Source organism: Eimeria necatrix, genomic scaffold (genome assembly GCF_000499385.1).
Source record: "Eimeria necatrix Houghton genomic scaffold, Enh_scaff166, whole genome shotgun sequence".
NCBI classification, from domain to species: Eukaryota; Apicomplexa; class Conoidasida; order Eucoccidiorida; family Eimeriidae; genus Eimeria; species Eimeria necatrix.
In genome coordinates this window covers 36,103-62,500 of record NW_013652346.1, presented here as the reverse complement: position 1 = coordinate 62,500, position 26,398 = coordinate 36,103, and the positions used below count along the sequence as shown (strand labels likewise).

Sequence of the window (26,398 nt, the reverse complement as noted above, 5' to 3'; positions counted from 1 at the left end):
CGCCACAAGTTTTCCACTTCGTTCTTGAGTGCGCAGCCTGAAACCACAAATTAGGGTTTAGGGTTTAGGGTTTAGGGTTTAGGGTTTGGGGTTTGTGGGGCTTCGGGCTTAGGGGTTGGGGGTTGGGCAAGTCGCGGGCTGCTGCAGGCAGGGCTTCGGCGCTGGGGCGGAGGCGCCAAACCCCAAATTAGGGTTTAGGGTTTTGCGTCGAGGGTTTAGGGTTTAGGGTTTAGGGTTTACCTGGAGGTCCGAGATCGTAAAGTCCTGCAGACCCTCCGTAAATTTCGAAAGAAGGAACCACAAAAAACTTTCTTTTTAAAAGCCTTTCGAATTGCTGCTTATATTTGATGAAGTGCGGCACTTCCTGCTGCTGCTGCTGCTGCTGCTGCAGCTGCTGCAGCTGCTGCTCCAGCTGCTGCACGCGATCCCGGGCAGCAACAGCAGCAGCAGCAGCAGCAGCAACTTCGGGGCCCCTCTCCTGCTGCTTCCGCAAAACCCGAGCCGCTTCATTAAGTCTTGCTGCTTCCGCTCGCTGCTGCTGCAGCTGCTGCTGCAGCTCTTCCAGCTGCTGCTGCAGCTGCTGCTGGTCCTGCTCCTGCAGCTCCGGCTGCTGCTCCTGCTGCTCCTGCTGCTGCTGCTGCTGCTGCTGCTGTTGGGGATCCGTAGTTGCTGCTGCAGTGTTTTCCCCCATTTTCGCGTCGTGGTTTTCCTTTTTGCTGCTGTTGCTGCTGCTGTTGCTGCTGCTGTTGCTGCTGCTGTTGCTGCTGCGGCTGCTGCAGAGGGCCTCACTTCTCGGCTGGATCGGGAATATTCTGCTGCTGCTGCTGCTGCAGCAGCAAATGGAAGCAGCAAATAAAGAAGACTTAAAACGGCGAGCAGAGGCGAGGCAGCAAAGGCGGAACTGGAGGGCGAGCATCCAACGGCGCAGGGTTTAGGGTTTAGGGTTTAGGGTTTAGGGTTTGGGGTTTAGGGTTTAGGGTTTAGGGTTTAGGGTTTGCAGTTCTTCAAATGCTCAAAACTATGCATGTTGCCAAAAGACGCCGAGACCCTCACAGCAAACGCATGCAGACAGTGGGGCGCCCCGCGGCGGGCTCCCAAACCCTAAACCCTAAACCCTAAACCCTAAACCCTAATCTTTGTCTGTAGCCGTAAACGCTGCACACTCGGTTCCAATAATATACAAAATGAAGCAAATCCATTTTCTTTATTATCCCGCGCTTTGTTTCAATACACCCTAAACCCTAAACCCTAAACCCTAAACCCTAAACCCTAAACCCTAGACACCCAACTCGACAGCTAGGCCTTCGCCTGCAGCCCTGTGCTGCGCATCCCTGAGTTTGTGTTGAATACCTCTGTTTTTATTTAAAACCCTAAACCCTAAACCCTAAACCCTAAACCCTAAACCCTAAACGGCGAAATATTTGGAATGTGTTGGGGTGTCTGTACACCTCATGAGTCTCGGGGGCCCACGAAGGCCGACAAACCCTAAACCCTAAGCCCTCAGCCCTAAACCCTAAACCCTAAACCCTAAACTCTAAACCCTAGAGTCCAAACCCCAAACCCTAGGATTTAAACCCTTTTGGCTGCTTTTCTTCATCTACGCAGCTCACTGCCTCCAAGTGTTCGCCAGGGCTTAGGGTTTAGGGTTTAGGGTTTAGGGTTTAGGGTTTGGAGTTTTCCGGGCCCCGGTTTTCTTAAGATGCCTCTTTCCGCCCCAGCGACTCCGAGACACCCCGAGGGCCCCCACTCATGGCGCAGCAGCAGCAGCAGCAGCAGCAGCAGCAGCAGCAGCAGCAGCAGCAGCAGCTGAGTCTGTTGGAGGCCAGGGTTTTGGATGAGCGCATGCGTTTGCTGCTGCATGCGGGGGGTTTTGACTTTACTGCTGCTGAGAAGCAGCAAATAGTCCGAGACACAAACAAGTGCTTCTTGTGGTCTTGCTGCTGCGGCGCTGCTGCTGCTGCTGCTGCGCGGCGAATCACCCCAGTCAAGGTACGGCTGCTGCTGCTGCTGCTGCTGCTGCTGCTGCTGGGCCCTCTGCTGAAGTGCGCCCCTGCTGCTGCTGCAGCAGCAGCATGTTCTTGCTTCCCTCCGTAGTACGTATCTGCTGCTGCTGCTGCAGAAAGCACGTGCTGCTGCTGCTGCTGCAGCAGCAGCATGCTCTTCCTTCCCTCTATGTAGTGTCCACCTGCAGCAGCAGCAGCAGCAGCAGCAGCAGCAGCAGCATGTAGTTGCTTCTCTCCATGTAGGGCCCACCTGCCGCTGCAGCAGCAGCCGCAGCAGCAGCTTGCTCTTCCTCCCCTCCACGTAGCGCCCACCCGCTGCTGCTGCTGCTGCTGCTGCTGCTGCTGCTGCTGCTGCTGCTGCTGCTGCTGCTGCTGCTGCTCTGCTGCTGCTGCTGCTGCTGCTGCTGCTGCTGCTGCTGCTGCTGCTGCTGCTGCTGCTGCTGCTGCTGCTGCTGCTCTGCTGCTGCTGCTGCTGCTGCTGCTGCTGCTGCTGCTGCTGCTGCTGCTGCTGCTGCTGCTGCTGCAGGCGACGCAGGTGTTGTGTTTCTTGGTGGGGTCTGTGGGGGGTTTGGCGCTGCTGTCGCCGCTGCAGCGGCAGCAGCAGTGGCAGCAGCTGCTGCAGGCCCCTGGCAGTGCAGCAGGAGAAGCAGCAAAGTTGCTGCTGCAGCAAATGCGAGCAGCAAAAATCCCGCTGCGGGAAACGCCCAACCCGGCCTTGCCTTCCTCCAACGGCTTTCCTGCTGCTGCTGCTCTGCAGCAGCAGCAGCAGCAGCTGCTGCTGCAGCAGCAGCTGCTGCTGCAGCAGCAGCAAGCAGCATACGGCGGCGACAGCGCAGTGTATGGGCAGCCGCAGTGGGGCGACTGGCGGGGAAACTACTTCCGTGAGTATTTGCTGCTGCTGCTGCTGCTGCTGCTGCTGCTACTGCTGCTGCTGCTGCTGCTACTGCTGCTGCTGCTACTGCTGCTGCTGCTGCTGCTGCAGTGGAAAGAGCTTGTTGAAAGCGCTAAGCGAGTTCGAGTTGCTGCTGCGTCTGCTGCTAAGGAACGTGCTGCTTCTGTTTTAGGTTTTGCTTTTCGTGCTGCTGCTGCTGCTGCTGCTGCTGCTGCTGCTGCTGCTGCTGCTGTGCATGCAGCTAGGCCCTATCGGTCTTGGAACGACATCCTCTTCGAGTCATTTCTACGGCCGGAGCAGCAGCAGCAACAGCAGCAGCAACTGCAGCAGCAGCAACTGCAGCAGCAGCAACTGCAGCAGCAGCGCCACTTCGATTTGCGGGGGCAGCAGGAGCAGCAATGGCAGTAGCAGCAGCAAACAGGCGGACCTTGCTGCTGCTGCTGCTCAGCAGCAAGGTCTTTCTTACAGTGTGTGTATACCCCAATTAGGGTTTAGGGTTTAGGGTTTAGGTGCCAACCAGCAAATTAGGGTTTGGCGGTCTGAGCTTTTCAAACCCTAAACCCTGAGGGTTTACACAGGAGCTGTTCACTGCTGCAACGGCAGCAGCAGCAGCAGCAGCAGCAGCTGCTGCTGCTGCTGCTGCGATGGCAGCGTTCTAGTGGGCCTGTGTCGCTATGCTGCTGCAGCGGCTGCTGCTGCAAATGCTGTTGCTGCAGCAGTTGCTGCTGCTGCTGCGGCAGCTGCTGTTTCTGCTGCAGCTGTGGGTGCTGTCGCCGCAGCAGTTGCTGCTTCTGCTGCTGCTGCTGCAGCTGCTGCAGCAGTAGCAGCTGCTGCTGCTGCAGCAAATGGGCAGCAGCTGCTGCTGCTGCTGCTCATTTGCTGAAGCAGAAAGCCAGCAGGGGCTCTAGCAGCTTGCGGGATAAACAAGAGTTTACCTGCGGCGGCAGAAAACCCCAAACCCTAAAATAGGGTTTTGCAAACCCCAATTGTGGCCTAAGTCCCGCACGCCAGCAACCTGAACCTGAGTGCTTTTCCAAACCCTAAACCCTAGTCTGCAAACCCTAAACCCTAATCACCTCTGGAAAGAAGCAGCCCAGCACCTGTCCTGCGTCGTCGCTTATATTCGTAAACCCTAATTTAGGGTTTGAGAGGACCCTCGGGGGCCCCTTCACTTCCGCTCCTGGCCTTATGTTGTCGCAGCAGCTCAAGAAGTCCCGCGCCGCTGCAGCACAAACCCTAAACCCTAAACCCTAAACCCTAGGCCTCAAACCCCAAACCCTAGCTCTTAAGCCCTAAACCCTAGGTGCTAGGCCCTAAAAATTAAACCCTAAACCCTAGATCTTAAACCCTAAACCCCAGATCTCAAGCCCTAAACCCTAGATCCTAAACCCTAAACCCTAGATGCTAAACCCTAGGTTTTAAATTTTATCCTATACCCAGCAAGCAGCACACAGCGTTTCTGGGGGCTGATAATCAAAACGGAAGAAGCGAGGGTTTAGGGTTTAGGGTTTAGGGTTTAGGGTTTAGGGTTTGTGGGCGCACTCTCGAATTTGTCTGCTGCGGCCTCCACAGCAAAGATCGCCAACTGCCTTCGAAGCCCTGCAGCAAAGAACCCTAAACCCTAAACCCTAAACCCTAAACCCTCGTCTGCAGAATTAACAGCGTTGGAGCCCTAAACCCCAGACCTCCGCTCCGCCGGCCCTAAACCCTAAACCCTAAACCCTCTAAACCCTAAACCCTATAAGCCATAAACCCTATAAGCCTCAAACCCTAAACCCTCGAAACCGTAGACCCTCTAAACCGAAAACCCTCTAAACCCTAAACCCTAAACCCTCTAAGTCCCAAACCCTAAACCCCCTAGGCCCCAAACCCTCGAAGACCCTAAACCCTAAACCCTAAACCCTAGACCCACGGCTGCAGTCCTCTGTCGCGGGGCTCACTGAAAGCAGCACGCAGATCTTGCTGCTGCTGCTGCTGCTGTTGCTGCTGCTGCTGCTGCTGCTGCTGCTGGATTCTCGTGTCTGCAGCAAAAGAAGCAAATTTGAAAAATCCAAAAAGTAAAAAAAGATAATAAAACTTTTTTTTCTTTTTTAAATTTAATTAAACTTTTAATTTCACGAAAACGAAAAAAATTAAAAAAGGAATTCCAAAAAAATAAAAAGATCTCAAAAGCCTGCCACTCAAATGCCGCATTTAAATTTAATTTAAATTTGATTTAAATTTAATTTAAATTTGATTTAAATTTAATTTAAATTTGATTTAAATTTAATTTAAATTACGTATGAATTAAATTCAAATTCAAATTAATATAATTTAAATGAAGTTTAAATTAAATTTAAATTAAATTTAAATCTATTTTAAATTGCATTTAAGTATGCCCATTAAATGCCATTTAAATAATACTTCAATAACATTTAAATGGCCTTTAAGTGTTATTTAAATGTTATTTAAATGGCCTTTAAATGGCATTTAAATGCTATTTAAATGGCATTTAAATGGCATTTAAATAACATTTAAGTGCTACTTAAATGGCATTTAAATGGCATTTAAATAACATTTAAATGGCATTTAAATGTCATTTAAATAAAATTTAAATGGCATTTAAATGGCATTCAAAAAACATTTAAATGGCATTTAAATGGCATTTAAATGGCATTTAAATAGCATTTAAATGGCATTTAAATGGCATTTAAATGCCATTTAAATGGCATTTAAACATTACTTAAATGCCATTTATTAATTTAGAAATAAAAAGAAAAAATAAAAGTGATTTGAATTAAATCATTAATGGCATTTTAGAAATTTAAATTCTGACAACTTCTCCAAATAAACTTTTTTTTCTTTTTTCTGTTTGCCACAAAAGTTCGACGCTGATTGTCAAAGAGGAAAACGCCACCTGAACAAGCCCCACAACGCATGCATGCTGCTGCTGCTGCTGCTGCTGCTGCTGCTGCTGCTGCTGCTGTTCCTGCTGCTGCTGCTGTGGTTGCGGTGGTAAGTGTTGCTGTTGCTGCTGCTCTACCGGCATCTGCTGCTGCTGCCGCTGATACTGCTGCTGCTCCCACTGCGGTTTCTACTGCTGCTGCTTTTGCTGCTGGTGCTCTTGCTGCTGCTGCTGCTGCTGCTGCTGCTGCTGCTGCTGCTGCTTAAGCAGAAGCGAGGGGCCCCAGAGGCCCCAAACTCACAGAGCACTTGGGGTAAGAAAAGGCCTTGTAGTCGCTTTTGAGCAAAGCCGGGACACCCTGAGCAGAAACAAGGGTTTAGGGTTTAGGGTTTAGGGTTTGAGGTTTAGGGTTTAGGGTTTGGGGTTTAGGGCTTGGCAGCAACAGCGCGAGCTGCGTGGGGCTGAGGCTGCGGCTGCGCACAGTGCAAAAGGGGGCCTGGGCTCGTGGGCCGAGGGTTTAGGGTTTAGCGTCTAGGGTTTAGGGTTTAGGGTTTAGGGTTTACGAGGGCCAGCTGCCTCTCGGGGTCAAACCTGAGGGCCTCAAACCCTCGTTTGACTTTCTGAACTTTCTCGGGGCCCCACTGCAAGGGTTTGGCCAGCCAGGCCAGCGCGTGAGAGTCTCTGCGCAAACCCTAAACCCTAAACCCTAAACCCTAAACCCTAAGCCCTAAACCCTAAACCCTAAATCCCAAGGCCCAGAGACTTGGAGGCTGTCGCTACAAAGGCTAGACTGCTGCCTGAGAGCTGCGCCTGGAGATGCAGGGGAAGCCCGCGGAAGGGTTTAGGGTTTAGGGTTTAGGGTTTAGGGTTTAGGGTTTAGGGTTTGAGACGCACACTTCGTTCCAGCGAATGCCGCGGAGTTCGGGGCTGCATGCGACGGTGTCTGCTCGCCACACACAAACAGCTAGCTAGCTAGCTAGGGTTTAGGGTTTAGGGTTTAGGGTTTAGGGTTTGGGGTTTAGGGTTTAGGGTTTGGCTTGCCTGTGATAATGGCTCCTATAAGGAGCGCCGCGAGGTCTTGAGGAAGGGGCGGCAAATTGTTTTGTGTCTGCAGCGCCTTTAGCTGCATCCCAACTCCAAACCCTAAACCCTAAACCCTAAACCCTAAACCCTAAACCCTAAACCCTAGGTCTGGTTGTGTGCAGCTGCTTTCCTGCTCAGCGAAGCCGCCAACTTTGCGCAGCGCCAACTCTAGGCATCGAGTTCAGGGTTTGGACTCAGACCCCAAACGAGGGTTTGGGGTTTAGGGTTTAGGGTTTAGGGTTTAGGGTTTAGGGTTTACGCAGAGGGCAATTAAAGAAGCGCAGGAGCCAACTTGAGGACCCGCTATTCGCTTTTTTGTGGTTTCCAAAATGTGCTTCTTGTCTTCGTGGTGGTCTATGCAGCTAATTACGTCTTCCAGCCACCTGCAAACCCTAAACCCTAAACCCTAAACCCTAAACCCTAAACCCTAAACCCTAAACCCTCGACCCTCGGTTGCAGCGTTGCCCTATACCCCACAGTGAAGCGGAAGAAACGCCTCAAGCAGCACCCGCATACGCATCTGGCAGCAGCAGCAGCAGCAGCAACAGCAGCAGCAGCAGCAGCAGCAACAGCAACACAACAGCAGCAACAGCAGCAGCAGCAACCTCACTGCTGCTTGTCCCCTTCCAAGTCATTGTGATCAACGAGACAGAACTTAATGCTGGTAAGTCCCTCTCCTAGCTGCTGCTGCTGCTGCAGCAGCTGCTGCTGCTGCTGCTGCAGCAGCTGCTGCTGCTGCTGCTGTTGCCGCTGCTGCTGTTGCTGCTGCAGCAACTGCATTCAAGCACCCGCAGCAGCCAATATCCCCTGCCGCTAAATCAGCGCAATACACAAGGCAGCCGTTTCTGCTGCTGCTACTGCTGTTGCTGCTGCTGCTGCTGCTGCTGCTGCTGCTGCTGCTGCTGCTGCTGCTGCTGCTGCTGCTCACCTGCTGCGACTTTTTGTCAGGCAAGAAGAGCAGCTGAGCTGTTGCAGCAGCGCCAAGGCAAGAAGAGACCCACCAGTCCACCTGGTGTACGTACACCCCAAACAAGCAGCAGCAGCAGCAGCAGCAGCAGCAGCAGTGCAGCACTGCAGCAGAACAGCAGCGGCTCAAACACGAGCAGCAGCAGCAGCAGCAGCAGCAGCAGCAGCAGCAGCAGCAGCAAACGCACCTGCAGCTTGTTCTCAAGGTCGCTCGGTTGACAGTCAACAAAGGGGAGAAAGGCTGGGAGTTCATTTTGCTGCTGCTGCTGCTGCTGCTGCTGCTGCTGCTGCTGCTGCTGCTTCTGCTGCAGTAGGCGGCAGGTCTCAAGACAGAAGGCGTATCCAATGGCAGACACAGTCGAATCCTTTGCCGCAGCGTAAACCCTAAACCCTAAACCCTAAACCCTAAACCCTAAACCCTAAACCCTAAACCCTAAAGCACTGCAGGGCTGAGAGGGTAGGGCTTCGGCGGAGCTCAAGCAAAGATGCGAAACTGCCAATGCTAGATTAGGGTTTAGGGTTTAGGGTTTAGGGTTTGGCACACAAGATCTGCGCTGCTGTTTCCCACTACAAAAGATAGATCCCCATCATTTTCGTTTGCTGCTGCTGCTGCTGCTGCTGCTGCTGCTGCTGCTGCTGCTGCATCAAGCCGGCGACTGCAGCAACTGAGAAAAGCAGCAGCAGAGGGGCACGCCCATGCTGCAGCGGTTCCGCTTCCTGTTGCTGTTGCTGCTGCGGTGTTTGCGTCTGCTGCTGCTGCTGCTGCTGCTGCTGCTGTTGCTGCTGCTTCGGCTTCTGCGATCGCGTCTTCTGCTGCTGCAGCTACGGGGCTGGTGGCTGCAGCTGGAGGTGTTGCTGCTGCTGCTGCTGCTGCTGCGTCATCAGAAGTCTGCTGCAGCAAGAGCTCTTCCTCTTCAGCTGAGGCACCTCACAGACAGCTCTCTGCTGCTGCTGCTGCTGCTGCTGCAGCATTGCTTCTGCTGCTGCTAATACGTATCAGTGTTGCTGCTGCAGCTGCTAGCATTTGTATTGCTGCCACATGCAAACCTCAATATTGCTGCTTCTTCTGAGCCTATTGCTTCGTTTGTTGCAGCAGCAGCAGCAGCAGCAGCAGCAGCGCCTGCTGCTGCTGCTGCTCTTAGTTCGCGTATCTGCGGCGGGGCTTACCAAGAAGAGTGTGGATCTTCTCAACTGCTGCTGACAGGGCCATGGTTGCTGCTGCTGCTGCTGCTGCTTCCGCAGCTGCTGCTGCTGCTAGTGCGGTTGCAGCTGCCTTCCTGCTGCTGATGCTGCTGCTGCTGCTGCCGCCGCTACACTTGGTGATGTTGCTGCTACCCTTGCTGCTACTGCTGTTGCTGCTGCTGCTGCAGTTGCCGTTGCTGTCGCCGCTGCTGCTGCTGCAGCCGCCGTCACTGCCGCTGCTGCTCTTGCTGCTGCTGCTGCTGCTGCTGCTCGAGAACCGCGGCTTGCTTAGACCTAGAGCTCAGACAAATGGATTTGTTTGTATTTTAACAACTTTAATGCCAATTTATTTCCAAAATAAATGAAAAGAAGGAAAGAGATTTGTGCCGTCGGCTCGCGCGGCTGTTGAACTGCGCGTGCGGTGTACATACACCTCAGCTCCGCCGCCGCGACTAACCCGCGGACTTTCGCGTTTTTGTTTATTTTTTGCATTAAATGAATTATTTTAATTAAATAAAACATTTATTTCACTTTAAATAAAGCAGCGCGGAGTTGCTGCAGCAGCAGCAGCCCCGGGGGCCCTCCGGGAGGCCCCTGCTGCAGCCTCGCGGGGGTTGGGTGCTGCTGCTGTCTTGCTGCTTCTTTGGAAATATATTTGAAGTAATAAATCTTTTTATTTTATTTTTTATTTTATTTTTTTCAATTCGAGCTCAAGAAGGGCAACAGGGAAACTCCAGACACCTAATTGCTGCTGCCTCCGCACACTCAGCAGCAGCAGCAGCAGCAGCAGCAGCAGCAGCAAAACGAGCACTAGAAATAAGCAGCCGCAGCAGCAGACTCGGAGCGACTGCGACAGCAGCAGCCACTGCAGCAGCGCCAGCACCTCCATTACTAAGGGCGCCACTACCGTCACTAGCAGCAGCAGCAGCAGCAGCAGCAGCAGCAGCAGCAGCAGCAGCAGCAGCAGCAGCAGCAGCAGCAAAGATGGAGGCGTTTCGCCGGCAGCTCGTGATTCGCCGCAAAGTGGTGGAGCGAATTTTTAAGGATTTAATTTGCTACAGAGAAGAAGTCCTGGAGCACCAGCAAGTGCTGCAGCAAATGCAGGTGCTGCTGCTGCTGCTGCTGCTGCTGCTGCTGCTGCTGTTCCTGTTTCTGCTGCTGCTGTTGCTGCTGCTGCTTGTCCTGCTGCTGCTTCTGCTGTTCCTGTTTCTGCTGCTGCCGTTTCTGCTGCTGCTGTTGCTGCTGCTGCTAGTCCTGCTGCTGCTGCTGCTGCTGCTACTGCCGCTCTTTGTGCTGCTGCCGACGCTCCCCCCGCCGCCGCGGCTGCTGCTGCCGCTGCGCCTCTGCTGCTGCTGCGCCTCTTGCTGCTGCTGCGCCCCTTGCTGCTGCTGCTGCTAGGTGAGAAAAGAGCTGCTGTTTGCTGCTGCTGCAGGCAGCAGGAAGGGAAGAAAGCGATATTCGACAGAGACAAAATGTCTTGAGAGAGACGCAGCTAATGCTGCCAAACTCTGAAGAAAGACTTGCTGCTGCATGCAAGGAATTGGGGCTGCTGCTGGCGGAGAACAGCGGGGCGTGCTGCGCTGCGCTGCAGCAGCTGCAGCAGCAGCAGCAGCAGCAGCAGCAGCAGCAGCAGCAGGCAGCAGCAGCGGGGGCGGATGCCTGGCTGCTGGAAGAACTCAAAACAATTAAAAGTCTCTTCGCAAAAATCAAAGCTGCAGCACCTAACATTGAGCTGCCGCTGCAGGCCCTCGAGCCCCCGCAGCAGCAGCAGCAGCAGCAGCAGCAGCAGCAGCAGCAGCAGCAGCAGCAGCAAGGCAGCGCGGAGGAAGAAGATATTTAGACAAGATAGATTCGTTTCGAAATTATTTTATTTGTCTCTTTTTTGCTGATTTCTCAGCTCAATTGTCCATTACTTTTATTTTAATTCTTTTATTTATTTTAATTCCTTTTATTTTATTATTTTATTATCTTTTTATTTTTTTATTTTTTTATTTATTTAAAAAGAATTAATTTTAAAAGAAATAAAAGTTTTAAAAGAATTGGAATAAATACAAAAAGAGACAAAAGTAGAAATTTAAAAAAAGACAAAAAGAGATGAAAGAAATAGAAAAGAAATTTAAAATGGAAATTAAAAAGAAATTGAAATAGATTTAAAACAGATTTAAAAACAAAATTAAAAATAGAATTAAATAGAATTAAAAATAGAATAAAAAATTAAAAAGTAAAAAAAGAATTAAAAAGGAATTCGAAATAATTAAGAGGAAATAAACAACAAAAAATAAAAAATGTATAAACAGGAAAAAGAAGAAAAGGCTTGGGACTACTTTTAAAAGATAAAAATAAATAAATAATTTAATTAATTAATTAATTAATTAATTAATAGATAAATAAATAAACAAATAAATAAATAAATAAATAAATCAATCAATCAATGAGTAAATAAATAAAAATATAGATAGATAATAAAATAGCAGTATTAAAATATAATAACAAATTGACAACAAATTAATTATAAATTGACTATTAATTACTAATAAATAAATAAATAAATAAATAAAACAAATTGATAAAATTGATAAAATAAAAAATAAATGAATATATAAATAAGTAAATAGAATAAAATAAATAAAATAGCTAAATTGAATAATAAACAAACAAAATAAACAATTACATGATTAAAATAAATAAATAAATAAATAAGTTAATTAAATAATCAAATTAAATACACCAAATAAATAAATTAATTAATTAATTAATTAATTAATTAACTAATTAATTAATTAATTAATTAAAATAAATAAAATAAAATAAATAAATAAATAAAATAAATAAAAGGAAAAAGTAAAAAAATGCCAAAGTGGCAGCAAATGGATTTGCATGCAGCTGCTGCAGCGAGGGCCCCAAATTGATTTGCGTTTAATTTTCAAATTAAATTAAATTAATTAAATAAAATAAAATAAATTAAATTAATTAAATTAAATTAATTAAATTAAATTAATTAAATTTAATTAATTAAATTTGATTAATTTTAATTAAATTTAATTAATTTTAATTAAAATAATTAGTTTTACTTGATGGATTTGAAAAACTAATTAGCAGCAAAACCAAAAGCTTCCATTTGCTGCGCTGCTGCTGCTCGCTGCATGCAGCAAAACGAGCTGCGTATTGAACAGCAGCAGCAGCAGCAACAGCAGCAACAGCAGCAGCAACAGCAGCAGCAACTGTAAACAGCAGCAGCAGCCGCAGCAGCAGCAGTAACAAACAACAGCAGCAGCAGCAGCAGCAGCAGCAGCAGCAGCAGATGCGGGGATCAGTTGTTAAATTTGAAAAGCCCAAGAGAACAAAAATAAAGAAAGAAAAGAATTAAATTAAAACAAAACAAACTGCACTTCGCGGTGTCAGTGCTGCTGCTGCTGCTGCTGCTGCTGCTGCTGCTGCTGCAGCGGCTGCGGCTGCGGCTGCTGAATAGCTGGCGCGTGTAGGGCGCTGCTGCTGCTGCTGCTGCTGCGTTAAAATTGTCTTTATTTGTCCAAATTTGTGCGAGTTGGCGATAAAAAAGGAATTGTTGGAGAAATAAAAGAAAAAAAAAGAAAATAATTGGCAAAAAGTGGAAAAAGAAGCAGCAGCAGCAGCAGGCCGGGGCGCTCAGGTGTATGTACAGCTGGCGCATGCAGACGCGCAGCAGCGAGCGAGCAGCAGCAGCACAGCAGCAAATAAATAAATATTAAAATTAATTCTTTTTTATTCTTTTCTTTTTATTTCCCAAACTGAAGACACACCTCCGCGGCTGTCTTGTCAGGCGCCTGCGTTCCCAGCCCTTGCTGCTGCTGCTGCTGCTGCTGCTGCGCCTGCTGCTGCTGCTGCTGCTTCTTCTGCTGCGCCTGCAGTGCCGCTGCAGCACCGCCGCCTCAGCAGCAGCAAAGCTGCCCCGCTGCGCCTCAGCAGCAGCCCCAGCAAGCGAAGGTACGCCCCCCAAAGCCCCCCACCAGCACCGCAGCAGCAGCAGCAGCAGCACCCGCAGCAGCAGCAGCAGCAGCACCCGCAGCAGCAGCAGCAGCAGCAGCAGCAGCACCCGCAGCAGCAGCAGCAGCAGCAGCAGCAGGAGCAGCCTCCCGCTGCAGCAGCCCTGCCCGTGTGTCTGTGGCTGCGTGTTGCGCGCTGCAGCCGCCCAAGCGCCTCCCCCCCTACCCCCCGCAGCAGCAGCAGCAGCAGCAGCAGCAGCGCAGCAGCAGCAGCAGCAGCAGCAGCAGCAGCAGCGGGAAAATGCGGCTGCGGGTGCGGACGCTGGGGGCGGAGGAGTGCGAAGTCTGCGCGGAGCCGGAGGAAACAGTAAAGGACTTGAAAGAAAAAATAGAAAAAGTTTTTCCGAGAATGGCAGCAGCAAAGCAGCGGCTGGTGCATGCAGGCAAAGTCCTCGAAGACAAACTCCAACTCAAACAATACCCTCAACTCCGCGACAACGAACGCCTCGTCGTTCTCGTCGCCAAGGCAAACCCTAAACCCTAAACCCTAAACCCTAAACCCTAAACCCTCGTTTTTCTCAGACCCCGAAAAAACGAGGCGCGTGCGGTCCTTGGAGCCGGAGTTAACCCTAAACCCTAAACCCTAAACCCTAAACCCTAATTTACCCCCAACTCCGCGACAACGAACGCCTCGTCGTCCTCGTCGCCAAGGCAAACCCTAAACCCTAAACCCTAAACCCTAAACCCTAATTTCCCGCGGAGCCCGAAAAAACGAGGGGCGTGCGGTGCTTGGAGCCGGAGTTAACCCTAAACCCTAAACCCTAAACCCTAATTTACCCCCAACTCAAAGGCAACGAACGCCTCGTCGTGCTCGCCAAAGGAAACCCTAAACCCTAAACCCTAAACCCTAATTTGCGCGAGAGGCCGGAAAAACGAGGGGCTCACGGTTCTTGGAGCCAAAATAAACCCTAAACCCTAAACCCTGATTTAGCGTTTAAGCTGACTCCAAACCCTTGTGGACGGCGCTGAGACAGTTTCCGCTGCAGCTGTGGGAGAAATGCAGAGTACACGTTTAGGGTTTAGGGTTTAGGGTTTAGGGTTTGGGGTTTAGGGTTTAGGGTTTAGTGTTTTGGTGAGTTTGTTGTTCAGCAAGTGGCTTCCTCGAACGGCTCTGCAGCAGCAGCAGGAGCAGCAGCAGCAAATTCGTCGGGAGCAGCAGCAGCAGCAGCTCCTGCTGCTGCTGCTGGCGCTGCGAAGCCGCCAGCAGCAGCTGCTGCAGCAGCCCCTGCTGCAGCAGCCCCTGCTGCAGCAGCCCCCGCTGCAGCAGAGCCGCAGCAGCAGCAGCAGCAGCAGCAGCAGCAGCAGCAGCAGCAGCAGAGGTCAGACGTATTGAGCGAATCTGCTGCTGCTCTGGCGACAGGGGCAGAAGTTGAAGAAGTGAGTTTTTGTTTTTTAATTTTAAAAATTAAAATTAAATTAAATTAAATTAAAATTAAATTAAATTAAATTAAAATTAAATTAAATTAAAATTAATAAATTAAAATTAATAAAAATGAAAAGCAGCAGCACTTGTGGGGCTCCACAAGCAGTCAGCTTCGGCGCGCCTCGCTGCTGCTGCTGCTGCTGCTCCGTTGCTGCTGCTGCTGCTGGTCCGTTGCTGCTGCTGCTTCGTTGCTGCTGCTGCTCCGTTGCTGCTGCTGCTCCGTTGCTGCTGCTGCCCCGTTGCTGCTGCTGCTGCTACCACTGCTGCGACTGGCACACTACTGCTACTGCGACTACTACCACTACCACTGGCTGCTGCTGCTGCTGCTGCTGCTGCTGCTGCTGCTGCTGCTGCTGCTGCTGCTGCTGCTGCTGCTGCAGACTCTGAAGAATCTGGAGGAGTTGGGGTTTTCAGCAGCAGATTGTCGCGTGGCTCTTCGCGCAGCTTTTAACAATCCGGACAGAGCAGTGGAGTATTTGATGAATGTGAGAATTATTTGAATCTTTTTTGCTTCTTTTCCAAACCCTTTTTTAGGGTTTAGGGTTTAGGGTTTAGGGTTTGGGGGCCTTTGAAGCTCCTTTTTGTCGTTTGTTTTGTTTTTCTTTTTGACTTTTTGCTGATTTATTTTGAATTGCTTTTATTCACTTGGAACTTTTTATTATTTATTTATTTTTGTTTTTATTTATTTTATTTATTTATTTGTTTTTATTTATTTATTTATTTTTATTTTTATTTTTATTTGTTTTGATTTTTATTTTTATTTTATTTTTTTGGCCTTCGCGCTTTTCCGCTTTTCTCCATTATTGCAGTTTTGCCTTTTTTGTTTTTTATTTTTTATTTTTCTTTATTTCTTTATTTCTTTTTTATTTATTTTTTATATCTTTTCATTTATTTTTTAATTCTTCTTTGTTTCTTTTTTAATTCTTTATTTCTTTTTTATTTCTTTTTTATTTCTCTCTCAATTCTTTTGTACTATTTATTTATTTTTTTATTTTTTATTTTTTATTTATTTTTTATATCTTTTTTTATTTTTTATTTCTGTGGTCTTGCGCATGTCTGTATCTCCTGAGGCTCCTCCAAACCCTAAACCCTAAACCCTAAACCCTAGCGGTCTGCTCTTCTTTGTTTACTAACCCTAAACCCTAAACCCTAGCGGTCTGCTATTCTTTGTTTACTAACCCTAAACCCTAGCGGTCTGTTCTTCTTTGTTTACTAACCCTAAACCCTAAACCCTAGCGGTCTGTTCTTCTTTGTTTACTAACCCTAAACCCTAAACCCTAAACCCTAGCGGTCTGTTTGTGTTCATTTACTCAGGGCATTCCTGAAGACCTTTTGCCGTCCGTAGCAGCAGAAGGGACAGCAGCAGCAGCAGCAGCAGCAGCAGCAGCAGAAGCAGGACAGGCAGCTGCAGCAGGAGAGCCAGCAGCAGCAGCAGCAGCAGCAGCAGATGACAACCCCCTCGCGGGCCTCCGCACCCATCCTGTCTTTCAGCAAGTTCGGCAGCTCACGCAGGTCAGCTGCTGCTGCTGCTGCTGCTGCTGCTGCTGCTGCTGCTGCTGTTAGTCCGGTTGCTGTCTTGCTGCTGCTGGCTGTACGCTGCTTCACATGCTGCTGGGGGTGGCGTTGCTGCTGCAGCGACGTTCGAATTTGCTGCTGCTGCTGCTGCTGCTGCTGCTTTTGGAGCTGTTAGCTCTGGTTGTTCAGCAGCAGCAGCAGAAACAGCAGCAGCAGCAGCAGCAGCAGCAGCAAAGCTGATTTGCTTCCCGCTGGATTTGTGCTGCAGACAAACCCTCAAATGCTTCCGCAGGTGCTGCAGATGATCGGCGCCTCAAACCCTGACCTCCTGCAGGTGCTCGAGGGTTTAGGGTTTAGGGTTTAGGGTTTAGGGTTTAGGGTCTGGAGCATTGGGCTAGTTTGTGGCATTGTGTACGGGCACGCGACTAGGGTTTGGGACCAGGGGCTTCGTCCTGAAGGGTTTAGGGTTTAGGGTTTAGGGTTTAGGGTTTAGGGTTTGAGTGTTTGCAGCTCATAACTCAAAACCAAGAAGCTTTTCTTGAGCTGCTGCGGGAGGGGGCCCCCCCTGCTGCTGAGGGCCCCGGGGGGCCCCCGGGGGGCCCCCCCTCATCTTTGCTGCAGGGGGGTGTTGTGCAGCTAACTGAAGAAGAAATGGCTGCTGTAGAACGAGTAAACCCTAAACCCTAAACCCTAAACCCTAAACCCTAGGCCCCGGGGGGACTCCTGGGGGCGGAGCTGCAGGGGGAGAGCGGCGGGGAGAAGCCCTGGCGCTGCAGCGGGAATTTAGGGTTTAGGGTTTAGGGTTTAGGGTTTAGGGTTTAGGGTTTAGGGTTTGGGGGTTTGCTGCAGCTCACTGCCCTCGGTTTCACGCGCATGCAAGTTGCTGAAGCCTACATTGCATGCGACCGCAACGAGGTGAAGCTGCTGTTGCTGCTGCTGCTGCTGCTGCTTCTGCTGCTGCTGCTGCTGTTGCTGCTGATTCTGCTGCTGTTGCTGCCTGTGCTGCTGCTGGTGCTCCTGTTGTTGCTGCTGCTGCTATTTTTGCTGCTGCTGCTGCATCTTTGGGGTGCACATGCACGCGACGGCTGCAGCAGCAGCCGCTGCTGCAGCAGCCGGCAGAAAGAACTGCTGCTGCTGCTGCTGCTGCTGCTGCTGCTGCAGCACTTACTTCGTCTATTCTTTTGCTGCTGCTGCTGCTGTTTGTCCAGGAAATGGCAGCAAATTACCTTTTCGAAAACATGAATGACTTCATTGACGAAGAGGCCCCCGAAGACCCCCCCGCCTCTTGAGGTGTACGTACACCCCAGCTGCTTGCTTCGGGTGTACGTACACCCCAACTGCGCCGCCTAGCTCTTCAACAGAGAACCCCCGAGCTAGCTAGCTGCCCAGCTAGCTAGCCAGCTAGTTGACCAGCTAGCTAGCCGCCCCCACGCTAGCTAGCCGCCTAGCTAGCCACCCAGCTAGCCACCTAGCTAGTCACCTAGCTAGCCACCCAGCTAGCCACTCAGCTAGCCACCTAGCTAGCTAGCTAGCTAGCCACCTAGCTAGCTAGCTAGCTAGTTAGCTGGCTAGCCACCGAGCGAGCTTGCTGGCGGGCTTGCTCGCCACCCAACTAGCTAGCTGGCCAGCTTGCTGTTAAGCTAGCCAGCTAGCTAGCTAGCTGGCTAGCTAGCTAGCCAGATAAGCTGGGTAGCAGCCTCTCAGCAGCGGGGGGTCGTGGGGGCCCCCAGTTGGTTGCTGTGTGCACTTGGGGGCCCCCTGGGGCCCCATTGGGGGCCCCTGGGGGCCCCTAAGGGCCCCTGGGGCCCCCAGGGGCCCCCAAGCAACAAGACTACGTTTGCTGCCGAAGCTGCTTCATTTGTTGCTGCTGCTGTAGGAGAGGGTGGGGCCCCCCAGCTTCAGTGTGTAGCTTGGGGTTAGCTAGCTAGATGTCCGCATTGAAAGGCAGCTGACTAGCTGGGCAGAAAGGCAAGAAGTTGTCTAGCTGGAGGGCTGGCTAGCTAGCTGGCTGACAGCTAGCCGAAGCACTAGTTAGCTGTTTCCCCCAGCTAGCTGTTGAACCGGCTAGCTAGCTAGCTAGCTAGCTAGCTACCTCACTGGCCAACTAGCTGGGTAGCTGGCTGGCCCGCCATCTAGCTAGCTAGCTGGCTATCTAGCTAGCGAGCTAGCTGGCTATCTAGCTAGCTAGCTGGCTATCTATCTAGCTAGCAAGCTGGCTATCTAGCCAGCTAGCTAGCTGGCTAGGTATCTAGCTAGCAAGCTAGGTAGCTAGCTAGCTAGCTAGCTAGCTAGGAATGTTTCCTCTGTGCTGCTGAAGACAGGCAGCAGCAGCTGAGCTAGCCGAGCCGCGGGGCTCCCGAGGAAAAGGCGAAAAGAGAAATTGGGAAAAATAAATTAAAAATAAAAAAATAAATTGGAAAAAATAAAAATAACAAATAACAAATAACAAATAAAGATAAAAGAACTAATTAAAGCCAGTTGATATTAATAAATGAAAGAGAAGAGAAAGAGTGGGGCTCTTGGGGATGGGGTTTAGCTGCTGTTTGTTTATTTGCGTTGGCATTTTCTCTGCCAGATCTTTAGGGTTTAGGGTTTAGGGTTTAGGGTTTGGGGTTTAGGATTTACTGCCGGTGAATCGGCAGACTTGTCAAGAAAGAAAACAAAAAATGAAAAGTTACTTTTGCTGGCAAGGACGGCGCCCCTGTGGTGTCCGTAAACCCTAAACCCTAAACCCTAAACCCTAATTTTCTCCGCTCCTTGGCTCGTCTGCTGCCTGCCCTCTTCGGCGGGGGGCGCTAGGCTGCCAGCTGTAGCAGCAGCAACAGCAGCAGCAGCATCAGCAGCAGCAACAACAACAACAGCAACAAAAGCAGCAAGAACAGCAACAACAAGAGCAACAGCTGCAGCAGCAGCAGCGGCGGCAGCAGCAGCAGCAACAACAGCAACGAAAGCAGCAACAACAGCAGCAATAACAGCAGCTGCAGCAGAAGCAGCAGCAGCAGCAGCAGCAGCAGCACGCGTGTGTAATTTGAGGCGTCTCGCGGTCCCGTTTGTAGTGGACGTACAGCGCGAGTTCAGCAGCAGCAAAGAACTATTTCGAATAATCATTTTTATTTATTTAGAATTAATTAAATGATAATTTTGTTGTTTAATTAATTAATTAATTCGTTTTATTTCCGAATTTATGCAGCTGGGACGCTGAGGCGGGTTTGCCGGGCCGTTTTTGCTGCTGCCCATTTGAAAGGAGATTCTTTTCTCCGTCTTCGGCGCTGCAAAAGCCAAAAAGAATTCCTTTTTGAATTCAAAAAAAGAAATAAATAAAATAAATGAATAAGACAGGGCGGCGGAGGCGGGGTGTTCGGGTGTCTGACCATACACCCGAACGCTGCGGTGTATGCGCAGCTTGGCTGGCGCTGGTTCCGGAATGCGCGAAGTTGCCGCTAAAAAAGGCGGAAAACCCTCAAAAGGCATTTTTAAATGATTTAAATGGCAATTAAGTGGCATTTAAACTCCATTTTAGCGTTTTCTGGCGGGCTTTGGCCCCGCGCCCCCAGGCGCCGACGACCGTGCTCTGAGGTGTCTGTACACCTGAGCCGCCCAGCCGCGCCGCCGAGCCCCTGCCGACGCAGCAGTGCCGTTACTTTTGTCTTTTATTCTTTTAAAAACTCGGAAAGTGTTTAGAAAAGTGTTTAATTTGAGGTTTGATCGCAACTCTGCTGCGCGAGGCGTCCGTCGAGCGTAGCTGCTGCTGCTGGTGATCTGAGGTGTCTGTACACCTCGTCAGCTGCTGCTCGCGCGCCTCCGGCGGCGCCGACTTCTCCGATTTTTTCCATTTTTCCACTTTATTTGTTTATTTAATCTTTTATTTTGCATTTTAAACTCAAAATTTACGAAAATGCCCCACGGGCTCACCGTTCTCACTGCCACAATGACTGGGGGGGCTGTAGGGGGCTCTACTGCAGCAGGAACGGCTTGCTGCGGCGGCTGGTGCCCCTGGTGCCCCACTGCGACAGCAGCAGCAGGCGCGCCAGCAGCAGCAGCAGCAGCGCCGGCAACAGCAGGCACTGCAGCAGCTGCTGCTGCTCCTGCTGCAGCAGCTCCCGCTGCTGCGGGCGCCGGCGCCGGCCTGGGAGCAGCAGGAGGAGCAGCAACAGTCCCAGGTGCTGCAGCAACTCCCCTGGTCTCCGGCTTCGGCGCTGCAGCAGCAGGCAGCAGCGGCTCAACTGCAGCAGCAGCAGGAGCCCCGCTGCTGCAGCAGGCCATGGGCGTCGTCACCGGTTTGCTGCTGCTGCCCCGCAAGACCTCTTCTTTGTTAGCCAAAATGAGGAAGGAGCAGCAGCAGCAGCAGCAGCAGCAGCAGCAGCAGGAGTCAGCAGGCGAGGACACCGAGGAGGAGACAGTGGCCAGCGACGCCGAGATCCCTTCAAAAGCTGCAGCAGCAGCAGCAGCAGCAGCAGCAGCAGCAGCAGCAGCAGCAAGCTTCCCCGACCAAAGGACTGTCCGCAAAATGAGCAGAGAAGCCCCGGAAGATGCGCAGCTAGCTGACTTTTCGGCCAGAAGCACAGAAGCATACAACCGGTTTCTCTAGGCCCAGCTAGCTAGGCAGCAGCTAGCTAGCTAGCTAGCTAGCTAGCCAGCTAGCTAGCCAGCAGCTAGCTAGCCAGCGTCTATCTAGCTAGCTAGCCAGCTAGCTAGCTAGCCAGCAGCTAGCTAGCTAACTAGCCAGTTAGCTAGCCAGCAGCTAGCTAGCCAGCTGGCTAGCCAGCCGCCAGCCAGCTAGCTAGCTAGCCAGTGAGCAGCTAGCTAGCTGGTTAGCTAGCTCCAGCCAATGGGCAGCTAGCTAGCCCGCTTGCTTTTAGCTAGCTAGCCAAACTGCTAGCCAGCAGCTAGCTAGCTGCCCGCAGCAGCAGAGCTAGCCGTTCCTTCTCTCCATCCGCTAGCTAGCTAGTGAGCTAGCTATCTAACTAGCTGGCTAGCTAGCTAGCTAGTGAGCTAGCCAGCTAGTGAGCTGGCTAGCTAGCTAGCTAGCTAGCTAGCTGGCTAGCTGCTGAATTTGCTGCCCTTGTGGGTGCAGCTTTTTAGGGCGCAGCAGCGCAGTGTACGCCGGCGGGTGCTGCGGTGTACGTACACCCGAGCTCTGTGCAATGAGTAGTTGCTGAAGTGCCATTTCTGTTTTTAAATTAAAATGCTTTTCCACTTTTAATATTTCTTCTCCAAATATAAATATCTGCATGCATATGAGTGGCAGCTGCGGCGCTGCGGGGAGCCTGGGGTGTACGTACAGCGCAGCAGCAGCACAGAAGGCCGGTGGAGTGTCTGCGCAGCTGCTGCAGCAGCAGCAGCAGCAGCTGCAGCAGCAGCTGCAGCAGCTGCAGCAGCAGCTGCTGCAGCAGCTGCAGCAGCTGCTGCTGCTGCGTTTCGTGCGGCAGTTTGCTGCTGCTCTTGTCCTCGCGTTTGTTCTTTTGCTGCTGAAAGGCCCTGGATTTGTTTGAAGCGCTGGGGTGTACGTACACCTCAGCGGCGCGTGCTGCTGCTGCTGTTTTTTGGGCTTTTTGCTTTTGTTTGCGTAGCTCCAAATGAATAAAATAACAATGTCTTTTATTTATTTATTATTTATTCTTTGCTTTTATGTTTTGTCTTTTGTAATTTGTCATTTTCCTCCTTTGTTCGCCTTCGCCTGGGGTGTACGTACACCCCGGCAGCAGCAGCAGTCGCTGCTGCTGCACCTGCTGCTGCTGCTGCTGCTGCTGCGGCTGCTGCTGCCACGACTCCGGGAATTTAGACTGTCATTTAAGTCAAAAGGACGAATTCCATTGCATGTTTTTGTTTAGGGTTTAGGGTTTAGGGTTTAGCGTTTAGGGTTTAGGGTTTAGATAGATTTCTGTCTTTGCTGTTGAACAATGAACTGCTGCTGCTGCGCTGCTTAGGTGTACGTACACCTCGTCTGCTTCGCATGCCGCCGTTGCCGCAACAGCAGCAGCTGCTGCTGTGCTGCAGCAGCACATCTCCTTTTCTCTGCCTCCTTTGCTGCTGCTTCTGCCTAAAGACGAATCCCCATTAACTCCTTAGCAGCGCAGCAATAAAGAAAAATTTTATTTAATTAAAAGTTTTATTTTATTTATTTAAATTAAATAAAATTAAATTCTTTCCGCAGCTTTTGCTGCTTCTGTCTCAAACGCCTGGCGCCCCACAAACCCTAAAGCCTACATAGGGGCCCCCAGGGGCCCCCGGGGGCCCCCAGGGGCCCCCAGGGGCCTCCTGGGGCCCCCGAGGGCCCCCAGGGGGCCCTCAGGGGGCCCCCAGGGGGCCCCAAAGAGCCTCGAGGGCTCAACGCAGGGGCCCTCCGGGGCCCTTATGGCTTCTTCACGAGGCCCTTAGGGGGCCCCCTGGGGCCCCACAGAGGGGCCCCCAAGGGGCCCTAAAGGGCTTTTAAAAGGCCCCAAAGAAGCCCTAAAGAGGCCTCCAGGGGGCCCCCAAGGGGCCCCTCAGGGGCCCCTCAGGGGCCCCCAGGGGGCCCCCTGGGGGCCCCCAAAGGGTCAGGGGGCCCTTGGGGGGCCCCTGTGGGGCCCCGACCCCGCGAGCATCTGCTGCACTTTAGAAGAAGTGTTATAATATTAGAATTGGATTTGAATTAAATAATTTAAATGGCAATTATCATTTTAATTCTGCTGAATAACCCTAAACCCTAAACCCTAAACCCTAAACCCTCGGCCCCACGCAGCAGTTCCTTGGGACGAGGGCCCCCGGGGGCCCCCGCGACTAAATTTATGTTTTTGAATTAATCAATTTTAATTTAAAATTAAATTTTAATTAATTTTATTTCAAATGGCGAAAGAAGCAGCAGAAGAAGCTGCTGCAGCAGCAGCAGCAGCAGCAGGAGCAGCGCCTCGAGCAGCAGCAGCAGCAGGTGACCCCGGCGCAGCCGCCCCTCGCGCAGCAGCAGCAGCGCCAGCAGCAGCAGCAGCAGCAGCAGCAGCAGCGCCTGCAGCAGCAGCAGCAGCAGCGCCTGCAGCAGCAGCAGCAGCAGCGGGTCCGCGGGACCCGGGTTTGCTGCTGCAGCAGCTGGCAGCAGCAGCAGAAGAGGATGACCAGTGGTCCGTGTCTGCTGCTTACCTGCAGTTCCTGGAGGCGAAGTACAGAGACCTGGAGTGCCCCCTTTTCCTGGAGACGATCCCAGACGATCCCAGCTCCGATCCCCAGTTGCATGCGCTGCAGCTGTTGGCTTTTGAGGGCGAAACACCCCACACTGTGGCTGCCAGGTGTCGAGACACCGGAAACCGCTTTGCTGCTGCTGCTGCAGCAGCAAAACGAGCAGCAAATCCCGCCAGCTTCAAACGCCAACTCTTCAACGCACAACAGGCCTACCAGGCCGTCCGCAAACCCTAAACCCTAAACCCTAAACCCTAAACCCTAAACCCTGGGCCGGCCTTCGGGGCGGACGCGGGAGCGAGCCCTAAACCCTAAACCCTCGACCCCGGCGCAAACCCTAGGCCCTGCCGCAGACCCGAAACCCGGGCTTCTAAACCCTAAACCCTAACGCAAACCCTAAACCCTAAACCCTAAACCCTCGAGAGTGCCCCAGGGTCGCTTTTGCGGCGCTGAGGAGGCTTCGAGCCGCCGTGAGTGCGCAGCGCAGCCGCAAGCCGCAAACCCTAAACCCTAAACCCTAAACCCTAAACCCTAAACCCTAAACCCTAAATGGTTGTTTTCAGGGTTTGGAACAAGGAATAGATGACAAAAAAGAACTTTCGCTGCTGCACTCCAACTTGGCGCTTTGCTACTTAATGAGTGGCGAGCTGCTGCGGTGTATAGACAGCTGCAGGGCCGCCATCAAACTAAACCCCAGAAACCTCAAGGCGTAAACCCTAAACCCTAAACCCTAAACCCTACGCCCTGCGGCTGCACTCCAGAGCCCTCTCAGCCCGCGCAGAAGCCCGCAGACAGAGTTTCGCCAAAACCCTAAACCCTAAACCCTAGACGCGCTCCTCGCAGAACCCTCCTGCTAAACCCTAAACCCTAAACCCTAAACCCTAAACCCTAATTCGGTTGCTGTCAGGTATCTGCGGGGGTCCAAGGCGTCGATACACCTCGAGCTGTACGCACAAGCTGAGCGTTTTGCTTCTATGGGGCTGCAGGCAGCAGCAGCAGCAGCAGCAGAAGCAGCAGCAGAGGAAGCAGCAGCAGCAGCAGCAGCAGAAGCAGCAGCAGAGGAAGCAGCAGCAGCAGCAAAAGCCGAAGCAGCAGCAACAGCAGCAGACGGAGAAGCAGCAGCAGCAGCAGCAGCAAAAGCAGCAGGAAACGCTGCAGCAGAAAAGGAGCTGCGGGCGCTGCTGGAAGAGGCGCAGCGGCTGCACAAGGAGCAGCAGCAGCGCAAAGCAGCAGCAGCAGCAGCAGCAGCAGCAGCAGCAGCAGCAAAACCCAAACTGCCTTCCCCAAAAGAAATTCTCAGCAAGAGGGGTGGGGTGTATGTACACCCCGTCCTTCCTTTGCTTCCACCTTCTCTTTTTTCTTTTTCTTTTTTATTTTCTTTTTTAATTTCTTTTTATTTTATTTTTATTTTATTCTTTTATTTTGTTTTTTATTTTCTTTATTTTAATTTCTTATCTTCTCGGTTTTTGCTTTTTGCTGCTGCTTTATTTCCTCCGCGTGACTGGTATCTGCGCCTGCTGCGGCGTGGTCCACTGGTCACCTGCTGCTGCTGCTGCTGCTGCTGCTGCTGCTGCTACTACTGCTGCTGCTGCACTGCTGCTGCTGCTACCCCTGCTGCTGCTGCCGTTCTGCTGCTGCTGCTGCCACGATTTCTGCTGCTGCTGTTGCTGCTGCTGCTGCAGGCGTGAGGGTTTGTGGGGTGCCGGGTGGTCTGGCGGAGATAGCAGCACAAGTGCCCGAGGTGTCTGTACACCTGGAGCCCCTAAACGGGCAGTACTATTTGCTGCTGCCGCTGCTGCTGCTGCTGGATGAATACTCAAGAGCGGATGCTGTAGCAGCAGCAGACGAGAGGCTTTCCCTGCTGCAGCAGCTCAAAACAATCTTCCCTTCCAAGTACACACTCATGCAGCAGCAGCAGCAGCAGCAGCAGCAGCAGCAGCAGCAGCAGCAGCAGCAGCAGCCGAGGATGGAGGCGGAGGGGGAAGCCACAGAGTTTCCTTCTTGGGACCATGAAAAGAAATATGTGCTAGAAAATCTTGTAGCTTATTATGAGGTAAGCTGCTGCTGCTGCTACTGTTGCTGCTGCTGCTGCTGCTGCTGCTGCTGCTGCTGCTGCTACTGTTGCTGCTGCTGATTCTTGGGCTGCGGATGGTATTGTTGGTTGCGTGGCTGCTATTTCTTCCTTTGTCGCTTGTTGAGTTGCTTCTGCTTTTGCTGCTGCTGCTGCTGCTGCTGCTGCTTAGAAGTGGTGCTGCTGGTGTCATGTTGTTGTTGCTGCTGCTGCTGCTGCTGCTGCTGCTGTATGGGGTTGCTGCCGGCGGTGCTGCGCCTTCAGTTGCTGGCGTGGCTGCCGCAAGTGGTGCACGTTCTCACATATTTCGCTGCTGCTGCTGTTGCTGCTGTTGCTGCTGCTGCTGTTGCTGCTGCTGCTGTTGCTGCTGCTGCTGTTGCTCCTGCTGCTGCTGCTGCTGCTGCTGCTGCTGCAGTGCGGGCTGCCAGGGGGAGTTTTGCTGAGCTTTCCAATGGGTCTTCCGCTGGCTCTTCTTTTGGAGCGTTCGAAGCGCTTTATTGGGATTGCTGCATTCCACATCCTCGTGAGCTAGGGTTTAGGGTTTAGGGTTTAGGGTTTAGGGTTTAGGGTTTGAGGGTGTTAAAGGCCCTGCTGCTGCTGGATTGCTGCATCCCACATCCTCGTGAGCTAGGGTTTATGGTCGAGGCTCTAGGGTTTAGGGTTTGAGGGTGTTTAAGGGCCTTGGTGCTGCTGCTGCTGCTGCTGCTGCTGCTGCTGCTGCTGCAGGTGAAGGGCACACCGAGCCACGAGGCTTTCATCAGAGACGCGCGCATAGAGAAGCTGGAGTTTTAGAGCTAAACCCTAAACCCTAAACCCTAAACCCTAGGGTTTTTTGTAAACCCTTGAGCCCAAAGCATAGGTCAGTGGAAGGGTCCCCTTTGCCTTCTCCAGCAGGCTGAGCTGCTGCTGCTTTAAGGGTTTAGGGTTTAGGTTTTAGGGTTTAGGTCTGAGGTTTTCGGAACTAGGGTTTAGGGTTGTGAATATAAGGCTTAGGGTTTTGATTCTAGGGTTTAGGATTCTGAATAAAGCGCATAGGGCCGTATATCTAGGGTTTAGGGTTTTGGATCTAGGGTCTAGACTTTTGGATTTAGGGTTTAGTGCTCAGGGTTTAGGGTTTAGGGTTTAGGGTTTAGGGTTTAGGGTTTAGGCGGTTTCTGCCAGAGCTTCCCGCGATGAAATCGGGTCAGAAGTTGCGGATTTTACTCTTT

At 51.4% G+C, this 26,398-nt stretch overlaps 6 protein-coding genes across 6 annotated transcripts in view; 4 read left to right on the top strand and 2 right to left on the bottom strand.

The window, feature by feature from the left end:
- The window catches only part of ENH_00019800 (glycyl-tRNA synthetase, putative), a gene marked incomplete at both ends in the record, with an annotated part of 4,025 nt that extends 1,204 nt beyond the window's left edge, over window positions 1–2,821 (bottom strand). Inside the window, 4 exons of the mRNA XM_013579404.1 lie at window positions 1–37; window positions 241–827; window positions 1,918–2,185; window positions 2,254–2,821. The exon at window positions 1–37 is cut by the window's left edge and continues 80 nt beyond it. Of these exons, the coding sequence (XP_013434858.1) occupies window positions 1–37; window positions 241–827; window positions 1,918–2,185; window positions 2,254–2,821 (1,460 nt within the window). The remainder of the gene's footprint in view (window positions 38–240; window positions 828–1,917; window positions 2,186–2,253) is intronic.
- Window positions 2,822–3,567: 746 nt separating this feature from the next.
- On the bottom strand, window positions 3,568–9,502 carry ENH_00019790 (hypothetical protein, conserved; the record flags this gene model as incomplete). The annotated part of the gene is made up of 14 exons (XM_013579403.1): window positions 3,568–3,774; window positions 3,996–4,117; window positions 4,438–4,494; window positions 4,808–4,916; window positions 5,792–5,923; window positions 6,081–6,137; window positions 6,343–6,460; window positions 6,676–6,722; window positions 7,122–7,245; window positions 7,473–7,636; window positions 8,017–8,193; window positions 8,373–8,746; window positions 8,996–9,304; window positions 9,442–9,502. The coding sequence occupies 14 exons, from the start codon at window positions 9,500–9,502 to the stop codon at window positions 3,568–3,570; spliced, it is 2,058 nt and encodes a 685-aa protein (XP_013434857.1).
- A 492-nt stretch (window positions 9,503–9,994) lies between these two features.
- On the top strand, window positions 9,995–10,850 carry ENH_00019780 (tubulin-specific chaperone a, putative; the record flags this gene model as incomplete). Its single annotated transcript, XM_013579402.1, has 2 exons — window positions 9,995–10,114; window positions 10,443–10,850. 2 exons carry the CDS (start codon window positions 9,995–9,997, stop codon window positions 10,848–10,850), a joined length of 528 nt encoding a protein of 175 aa, XP_013434856.1.
- A 1,303-nt stretch (window positions 10,851–12,153) lies between these two features.
- ENH_00019770 (UV excision repair protein rhp23, putative) lies at window positions 12,154–17,259 on the top strand (the record flags this gene model as incomplete). The annotated part of the gene is made up of 9 exons (XM_013579401.1): window positions 12,154–12,233; window positions 12,898–13,420; window positions 14,122–14,409; window positions 14,836–14,940; window positions 15,770–15,967; window positions 16,239–16,304; window positions 16,481–16,639; window positions 16,820–16,885; window positions 17,179–17,259. 9 exons carry the CDS (start codon window positions 12,154–12,156, stop codon window positions 17,257–17,259), a joined length of 1,566 nt encoding a protein of 521 aa, XP_013434855.1.
- Window positions 17,260–19,865: 2,606 nt separating this feature from the next.
- ENH_00019760 (hypothetical protein, conserved) lies at window positions 19,866–20,558 on the top strand (the record flags this gene model as incomplete). Its single annotated transcript, XM_013579400.1, has 1 exon — window positions 19,866–20,558. One exon carries the CDS (start codon window positions 19,866–19,868, stop codon window positions 20,556–20,558), a length of 693 nt encoding a protein of 230 aa, XP_013434854.1.
- Window positions 20,559–22,795: 2,237 nt separating this feature from the next.
- ENH_00019750 (TPR domain-containing protein, putative) lies at window positions 22,796–25,982 on the top strand (the record flags this gene model as incomplete). Its single annotated transcript, XM_013579399.1, has 5 exons — window positions 22,796–23,341; window positions 24,106–24,427; window positions 24,802–25,172; window positions 25,606–25,713; window positions 25,917–25,982. 5 exons carry the CDS (start codon window positions 22,796–22,798, stop codon window positions 25,980–25,982), a joined length of 1,413 nt encoding a protein of 470 aa, XP_013434853.1.
- Window positions 25,983–26,398: the final 416 nt, after the last annotated feature.